The 9,695-nt window shown below is 44.0% G+C and overlaps 1 protein-coding gene across 1 annotated transcript; it reads left to right on the forward strand.

The window, feature by feature from the left end:
• The first annotated feature begins 18 nt into the window (after positions 1–18).
• On the forward strand, positions 19–4,851 carry TIGD6 (tigger transposable element derived 6). The gene is made up of 2 exons (XM_043598163.1): positions 19–144; positions 3,008–4,851. The coding sequence occupies exon 2, from the start codon at positions 3,091–3,093 to the stop codon at positions 4,663–4,665; it is 1,575 nt and encodes a 524-aa protein (XP_043454098.1). The 5' UTR covers positions 19–144; positions 3,008–3,090; the 3' UTR covers positions 4,666–4,851.
• The last annotated feature ends 4,844 nt before the right edge of the window (positions 4,852–9,695 follow it).

Consider the following 9,695-nt stretch of genomic DNA (forward strand, 5'->3'; position numbering starts at 1 on the left):
GAACTCCTTAGATGCTTAGAGGGGGCTTGGTAAGGCGGACGGACTGTTTCCGGCTAGAAGTTCCGGGAGGAGGAGGAAGCTGCGGCCGCCCGCGGTGGGACGCCGGGGCCGCTTAGCCCTCGGGCGTTGCCGTAGGGCGCTCAGGTAACTGGGGCGGGGCTGTGCCGAGCGTGAGAGGTCGAGGCCACGCCTCACCTCTCAAAGCCACGTCGGGCCCTCCGGAGCCCCAGCACCTCCCTTTCAGCACGGTGTTCAAGGCCTGACCCCAGCCTTGCCCAGTCTGTCCCTGCTTTTTCAGGATAGGATGCTTACTTGTTAGTGCCGCATCAAGCTGTCCTTCTCACCCGGGTGATCTGCCCCCAATCCGTCCTTCTGCCCCACACACAGTTATGATAGTGAATTCCTGAAGTGAAACCTAGCCGAATGACCCAATTGGAGACGGTCTGGAGTCAGACAAGAATGGTATACTACTTTCCCGCCAGTGTCACAGAATGTTCCACATTTGTACAAGTCCCTGCACGACCCTCACTGTCTTGCAAATGTATTTCCAATCTGCATACTTTTCTCCATGTACCACTGTCACCAACATCCTGGTCACCATTGTTTCCTCCTGGACTGATGCAGTCTCTTCCCACCTCCTCTCCTGTAGCTCTGCCATCTGCTCTCCACACAACAGGCGGAGTGATCTTTTTGCACTGTTAAGTCTGATTCGGTCACTTTCTGCTTAAGATCACTTAGTGTCTTTTCATTCACTTAGAATAAAATTCAAACTTAGCTTGACCTACGAGACTTTGACTTGGCTCTTGCCTCATTCTCTTTCCGTGTCTCCTCTCGATACTGGTAGTTCCCAGAACAGGGTATGTAGCACTCTGTAAGTGTTCAGAACACTGACTTCGTGCTGAGTCTCCCAGGAGTTGAATCCCAGTCCTGTCGTGTGTAAGCTGTGTAAAGCATGCAAAGTAACAAGTTACGTTTTTGAAGTAGATCGTCAGTAATTGGTTTCCATCTCCTCGGTAATCAGTTCTCATCTCAGTAAATGGTACCACCATCCATGGGATTGCTCAGTGCTCCAGCCAGAAATCTGGGAGTTACCTTTTGACTCCCCCTGCACCTCACATGCAGTCCATCAGCAAGATCTACAAAAACATAGACCCAAACTGACTATTTCTCACCATATCCACTATTCCTGTAATCCCAGTCACCATTCTCTCACTTTGGGACTCACACAGCAGCCTCCTAACTAGTCTCCCCTGCCTTTTCTCTGACCCCCTTCAGTTCCATTCTTTACCTAACAGTCATCTTTCTCCTCACTTAAAATCCTTCAGTAGCTTCCCTTTACATTCAAATTAACATATCCCAACCGTCTATGGCCTATTAGGCTAGCTTGCTTTCATCTTCAGAGTTAGGGCCACCTCTTGGGGAAATGATTTTAACCATCAGGTTCTCCACTTTGCAACCAAAGGACTCTCTAAAGCGCAAATCTGGGGCACCTGGGTGGCTCAGCCGGTTAAGGGTCTGACTCTTGATTTTGGCTCAGGTCATGATCTCACAGTTTGTGGGATCAAGCCTTGCGTAGGGCTCTGTGCTGACAGCATGGAGCCTGCTTGGGATTCTCTCTCTCTCTCTCTCTCTCTCTCTCTCTCTCTCTCTTTCTGCCATCCCCCGCTCACACTGGCTCTCTCTCTAAAAATAAATAAACATTTAAAAAATGCAAATATGATCATGTCATTCAAATAAACAGACCTCTCTGGCCTCTTATTGTCCCAGGATCAAGCTAGAATTTCTATGATTTGGCTCTTGCTTTCTTCTCCAGAGACTTTTTTTCCTGACCATGCCATCTTGTTTTATATAGTACTTTATTGCCTTTACACCCATTTCCTTCTATTTCATGAATTCCTAGTTGTTTATACTTTCAGACCCAACATCAGTGGTTTCCTCTTTGAAGTGCACTGCCCATGCCCCACCCAGTTGATCATCCCCACTTCTGTGTTCTAGCTCATAGTACTCTGTAACCTCTTTTATAGTTTTCCATACACTGTAGTGCTTGTCTTCTCTGAGTCCCTGATGCGCTCCTCAATGGTGAGCACTATGTTCCATCCATCTCTGTATGGCTGGCATCGAGCACAGTGCTTAGCACGTAGAGGATGCCAAGAATGAATAGATAAGTGTGGAGGTGGTGATAGAAGTCAGCGCTTGGAAAGTTGCAGTCACAGTAGAAGGTCACAGCCCCCTGTCTTGTGAGGCCTCTCATGATAAACTGTCTGCACAGGCAATTAGCAAAACTGCTACTGCCTGATCATGTTTATTTTTTCATAGCCATATCACACTCTATCACTCTCTTATTTATCTGTTCAGTTACTGTTGATCTTCCTCCACCATACTGTATATTCCATAAGGGCGGGGACCTTGACTGTGTTGTTCTTCCCGATATCCTTGCCACTTGGCACCGATAAATATTCACTAAATGAATGTGTGGCTACCACAAACATCCCCACAGTGAAAATCCTTCCAAGCCAAACAGGGGTAGAGCTTTGAAGATCTCATTTTGTTGGCATTTCAAGCAGGACTATGGAGTAGAAGAAATGCCACGAATTCAGAATCAAGAAATCTGAGCTGTATGAACTTTGGTAGGCCCTTCTCTTGGCCTTAGTTTCTGTTTTTAAAATGAGTCAGAAAATAATCCCTTGAATTTATACGGCACACTGCTATTTGCAAACCTCTTCACCGTCTATTATTTCAATCTACTCTCATATCAGAGCAGACATTATTATTTCTACAGAAGCTCGGAAAGTGTAAGTGAACTAGATCCTCTGTAAGATCTCTTCTATTTCAAACACGCTACGAGTCTAAATAAGTAATCCCTACCAAAAGCAGTAGTATGAATCCCGTTTTCTCTTGATTTGGGCCTTATGTTATCATTTCCTAGTAGGATTTTGAAAAATCTGACCCATCGTTTAGGGGGAATCTGTGATCTTTGGTTCCCAACAGGTCCTCCATTTTGTCTCAGCTTTCTACACTTGTGACAATACAAGCCAGGAGGAGGGACACACACGGCCCTGGTAATCGTGGCCCGGCCCTCATTCTGCGGACATGGCAAACAAGGGGAACAAGAAACGTCGGCAGTTCTCCCTGGAGGAGAAAATGAAAGTCGTGGAAGCTGTAGACTCGGGAAAGAGGAAAGGCGACGTGGCAAAAGAATTCGGTATCACTCCTTCCACCTTGTCTACATTCTTAAAGGACCGCGCCAAGTTTGAAGAGAAGGTCCGGGAGGCATCCGTAGGACCCCAGCGGAAAAGGATGAGAAACGCTCTCTATGACGACATCGATAAGGCTGTTTTTGCTTGGTTCCGAGAAATCCATGCCAAAAACATTCTTGTGACTGGTTCTGTCATTCGGAAAAAAGCACTAAACTTGGCCAACATGCTTGGCTATGACAACTTTCAAGCAAGTGTGGGCTGGCTGAACAGATTTAGGGATCGCCACGGAATTGCTTTGAAAGCAGTCTGTAGAGAGGATAGTGACAGATTAATGAATGGTCTAGGAATAGATAAGGTTAACGAGTGGCATGCAGGGGAAATTATAAAACTGATTGCTGACTACAGCCCAGATGATATCTTTAATGCTGACGAGACAGGAGTGTTTTTCCAGTTGCTTCCCCAGCACACGCTTGCTGCTAAAGGGGACCATTGTAGAGGGGGCAAGAAAGCAAAGCAGCGGTTGACAGCACTCTTTTGTTGCAATGCTTCGGGGACTGAAAAAATGAGACCATTGATTGTTGGTAGGTCAGCCAACCCACGCTGTCTCAAGAATGTCCATTCCCTCCCTTGTGATTACCGAGCCAACCGGTGGGCATGGATGACGCAGGACCTGTTTAACGAGTGGCTGATGCAAGTGGATGCCAGGATGAAGCGGGCAGAACGCCGCATCCTCCTGCTGATTGACAACTGCTCGGCTCACAATATGCTGCCACGCTTGGAAAGGATTCAGGTGGGGTACCTGCCCTCCAACTGTACTGCCGTTCTGCAGCCCCTGAATCTTGGCATAATTCACACCATGAAAGTGCTATATAGAAGCCACCTCCTGAAACAGATCCTCCTCAAGCGCCACAGCAGTGAGGATCAAGAAAAAGTGGACATGAGGCAGGCCATTGACATGATCGCTGCAGCATGGTGGTCAGTCAAGCAGTCCACGGTGGTGAGATGCTGGCAGAAGGCGGGCATCATCCCTATGGAACTGACAGATTCCGGCCCAGAAGCAGCAGCCAGTGAACCAGAGATAGCCACTGAAGAGTTGTGGCACTCCGTGGCTATTGCCACCTGTGTCCCAAATGAAATAAATTTCCAGGACTTTGTCACAGCAGACGATGACCTTATCATCTCTCAAGATCTGATGGACACAGAGGTCATCCAGGGCACGGAGGCTGGTGAAAATACAGATGAAGCTGGAAGTGAGGATGAGGGAGAGGCATCTTCACCACAGCAGCCAAAAATCACCATCACAGAGGCCATCTCAAGTGTACAGAAACTCAGACAGTTCCTTTCCACTTGTGCAGGTGTTCCTGATGCCGTTTTTGGACAACTAAATGGCATAGATGAATATTTAATGAGAAAAGTGACACAAACTCTTGTTGACTCCAAACTTACAGATTTTCTCCAAACAAAATAATGTAGGAATTAACTGTCCCTTTTAATTTAGAAAATGTAGTTTACAAGAATAAAGTGAGTTTTGGTTTTTTTTTTTAAAGATAGGATACGGAACTTAAATTTTAAGATTTTGATGACAACGTTCCAGTCCTCTGAAATAATCAGGAAACTTCCTTGAACGGTATTTGGAAATGAAATTGGACTACTATGTGTGTTATCTTTTGATTCATCAGATGGTTCCCCAAGTTGTCTGCACCTTAGGGTCTCTTGAGGATCTTCAAAGAAATTTGCAAAGCCCAGGCCTTATCCCAAACCAATTAAATCACAATCACTGGTGGTGGGTCACAGGCATTAGTTTGTGGAGCTCCCCAGGTAATTCCGATGTGCAGAAAAGATTATTGGATTGGCCACAGGAAAGTCAAACACGCTGTGGGGCTAGAGCCAACCTTTTCCCAGTAAGTCTAGCTCAGTGTTTTCCAAATGCTAGCTCCCTTTAGAATCACTTGGAAGGCTTGCTAAAACCCAGATTGCTGGGTTCCACCTCCATATTTTCTGATTCAGTGGGTCTTAGGTGGGGCCCCCAAATTTGCAATCCTAACAAGTTCCTAGGTTATGCTGATATTGATGTGGTCCAGGATCCATACTTTGAGAACCACTGGTTTAGCTGGATTCTAGTACTTCTCTTTTTGTCTGGCCATCTGAAAACTCCCACTCACGAACTAGCAAAAAAGAAAAAAAAGAAAAGCCTTAGCTGTTCTTATTCTAGATCTGTTGACTCCTTTCTGCTGATTTGGTAATCTACAACCTTCCTAGCTTTTCTCCTATATGCCCCACCAGTTAGCCAGGTATTCAGTAGAGGTACATCTGTCTGTGCCCAAAGAATTAACAGGAGTCACCTAGCATATTGACACATCTTGTAATACTTGAGGCTTATTGCTTATAGGGAGCTGGGGCACAGGGGAATACGAGGTGCATTAAAGAGGAGATACGATACAAAGCAGGAGGCATGGTATAATATCAGAAAATCCTGCTAATCAGGATCACGGGAGAGAACATACGGCCCAGTGTACCTCTCACTTTCCAGACAAAGTGAGAGGGAAGTTTGTGGGAGCGAGAACATGTGTGACAGGGTTTGGCTCATCCTCTATTTGGATCATTTGCACTGTTCTCCACACCTGTGGATAATCCAGCCTGGACTTTATGATTAAGATGAAGGCACACTATGTTTACTGAAATTACTTCACTTTTATGCCTTTATGTTTGTTCTTCAGAGATATCTGCTAGAGCTGAGTTGATTTTAAGTGATTTAGGACTGTATAAACTTATGACCACATTTATAATATTAAAGTTGATTTCCCATAAAGGAGGATATTATTAATATCCTTGATACCCTTTATAACCCTGGTATCTATTCCTAATATGTGAGACATCTGTTTCATTTTTAGAAGGTATGTACAATACCTGTCAGTGTTGTCGGGTAGATTCCCCCCGTGCCCACCCCCTCCCCCGGCCTACACACACAGCTTAATTTTGTGGTTACTTCAAAAACCCATGGCAATTCAGTAATTTTTATTTCTGTAGTCATTTTAATCGAAACACACATAAAGCAGATTAATTATAGAAAGTATTGCTTCCGTGTTGAACAAAACAACAACAATCACAAAAAAAATGCTTAAATGGATTTTTAAAACCTGGTTTTGGATATTTTTCTTCTCAACAAACTAGTATAATTAAAAGTACTATACGTAATTTAAAAATTTTTTTTAATGTTTATTTATTTTTGAGAAAGACAGAGAGTGTGAATGGGGAAGCGGCAGAAAGAAAGGGAGACAGAATCTGGAGCAGGCTCTAGGCTCCGAGCTGTCAGCACAGAGCCTGTTGCGGGGCTTGAACTCACAAACTGTGAAATCATGACCTGAGCCGAAGTTGGACGCTTAACCAACTGAACCACCCAGGTGCCCCGTTATTTAAAATTTTTTTAAAGTTTATTTATTTTTAGAGACAGAGGGAGGAGAATCCCATGCAGGTCCATGCTGTCAGAACAGAGCCTGACATGGGGCTCAGTCACATGAACCACGAGATCATGACCTGAGCCAAGACCAGGAGTTGGACGCTTAACCAACTGAACCATCCAGGCGCCCCAAAAGCACTATACATATTTTTAAATCCTTAATACTTAGGAGAGGAAAACAGTGCCCTCTGGCTGAGTCCTGGGGTTCCATCTCACTGTCAGCACCTTACCTGTGGTCACCATTTTGTGTCAGGGTTACTGACATGATTTTGAGTTTCTTCCCTCACCTTTCTTCTCCTGAAATCCACTTTGCACATGTCAGATCTATTGACATCATGCGATGGCCCCTGCCCACGTGTCTTTGGTGTCTCCTAAATGCCTTAAAAAAAAAAAAAAAGACTAGATCATTCAGTTGAGTTTTAGCACCCTCTAGAGTTAGCTACAACCTACGTTTCTAGCTTGCTTGTTCCCTACAATTCAGTGTATGTGCTGCTCCTGGATAGGCCGTTTTCTTCCACTCCAACCCCATGCCTGCTGGTGTGCCTTTACCTGAATGCCTTGCCCTGCTCCCTAGGTAGGCCCTGAACATAAGGCCCTTCAAGAACTAACTGGAGTCCTCTTTCTCCCAGCCTTTCTTGAGGAATTAAGCACCCTTCTGTCTCTCAGGTCCTTGGCACTTTTTGTCTCTACCACTCAAACACTTAAATGTTTATCAATGTTCTGTGGCTCTTTGACTAGACTGTAAGCTCCATGGGAGCAGGGACCCTTGTAACCTTAATGGTGCCTAGCACTGTGCTGGGCATTCATAGGCACTTCAATAAACATTTGTGTATAAATTGATATACACGTGTAATGTGTCAATGCCACCTTTAAAAAAAGCTGTTTGAAGCATTGATTCTACCAGAAAATGACTTGAAGATAGGGTGGGGCTGTCATCTATTTAAAAGAATTTGCAAAGGTTTTCCATGAGTATCTTTGCCTCAAATATATTATTCCAGGTTATCATCTGTTCTTTGATAATGAAGAATTTCAACTGTCTCCTTCCATACAAAGGTATTGCAGAATATACACACACAAGACTTTGGTATGAAAGGCTTTATTTAAGTGCCTTGCATATAGTAGTATTGAGTAAATATGTGCTTAAACTTGTTTTAAAAAATAAGAGAGAGAGAGGGCACCTGGGTGGCTCAACTGGTTAAGTGTCTGACTTCAGATCAGTCATGATCTCATGGTTTGTGGGTTCAAACACCACATCGGGCTTTCTGCTGTCAGTGTAGAGCCTGCTTTGGATCCTCTGTCTCCCTCTCTCTCTGCCTCTCCCCCACTCTCTCTCTCTCAAAAATAAACATTTTTTTTTAAATCTCACATTCTTGACTCTAATGTATCATATGAATTAGATCCTATTAGATAGAAATCATATCTAAAGCAGAACTTTTGCGGTCTGGTTTACACTGGATAAACCTTTGATCCTGTTGGACATTAGGGTTTTTGTTTGATGCTTTGCTTTTTAAACTAAAAGAATCTAATATTATCCCTTTTGAGTCTGCTGTCTTTATCAGGCCATGATTTCTCCCTGACCCTCCTGTCCCTCGTCCCCAACTTGAGGATTTATTTTACCCCAGTTGATCAATCCACTCTGTAGGCCAATATTCTGGAACTAGGCACCTACCTCAGCCGAGCTGTTAAGAGGATAAAGTATACCTGGCCCAGACTATGTATTTTATAAATGCTATCTATGGTCATTAGTTTCCATCCCTATTCGGAACTTTATAGGTACTTTTTAGAGGCAGGGACCTCCATTGCCAGACCTTTTTTTCACTAACAGATCTTGGGGTTTAGTGTTCTGGAACCACCCAGCCTAATCATTAGATAAAATTCAAGTTTTCTTTGTCCTGTTCTTAAGATGGGTTCTTTCATTAAAAAGGAAAGAAGCTAAGAATTATTGCCTATTATATGCCAAGAACCGTTTTACTCCTTATCATTTAATCTTTCCAGAAAATTGCAATGCAAAAGGACAAATAGGCTCAGATAATGTATTCCAAAGTTGCATACCTCTTAATTGTTCCTACTACCAGAGGCCATAGTTCTTTGAAGTGGAATGTTGTAGCATATTCTAGCCACCAGAGGGCAGAGGAAGACTACATAATGGAAAAATTTGGCCAATCGAAGAATCCTTAGAAGCGGCCATGTGTAATTTCTCTGACATGGCAGAGATTGAAAAGGACGACAAGGAGAGAAAAGACACAGGATGTGAGACTTGTTCGGGCAACTAAGAAATAACTGTGACTTGGACCACCTTGTGATCCACCCCATTGCACATCTACCCCTTCACCAGGGACTTTTTCCAACCATTGATAACCACAGGCCGTGTAATTGACCCTGGACAGATAGACATGCTTTGCAAATGAGGCAATGTTTGAGAATTGACTATCCACCAAACATATCCATGCTTGTAATAGTCATACATTGGACCTTATACCCACTGCTGGCCATGAAGTCTTTAAGGATGAAATACATGGCCCTATCTTCAAGGAGTCAAGTTAGGAGAGGAGAGAGGAAAAAACAACAGAATGGTAAACGCCATTTTAGAGAATATACAGAGATGAAGCCCAAAGGGAGACCCTGCATGAGAGAAGAGGAATTCAATGGGAAATTTTGCCAAGAGCAAGGGACATTTAGTAAGAAGTATTTGGAAAGACTAGTAAAAAGCTAGGCATATGGGGCTGGGAGGCAACTCCTGGTGGAAGGAACAGCATAACAAGAGCATATATAACAGTATTTTTAAACGGCCCATTTGGGATCACCTAAGGTCAGAGGTTATGTCAAGCAAAGGGATGTATGGCAGGACAAGAGGTTGAAGATGTAAGCAAGGGCAAAGTTTTTTTTTTTTAATGTTTATTTTTTAGAGAGAGAGAGACAGAGCATGAGTGGGGAAGGGGTAGAGAGAGAGGGAGACACAGAATCTGAAGCAGGCTCTAGGCTCTGAGCTGTCAGCACAGAGCACGACGTGGAGCTTGAACCCATGAGCCATGAGATCATGA

This window comes from Prionailurus bengalensis, chromosome A1 (genome assembly GCF_016509475.1).
Source record: "Prionailurus bengalensis isolate Pbe53 chromosome A1, Fcat_Pben_1.1_paternal_pri, whole genome shotgun sequence".
Lineage (NCBI taxonomy): Eukaryota > Metazoa > Chordata > Mammalia > Carnivora > Felidae > Prionailurus > Prionailurus bengalensis.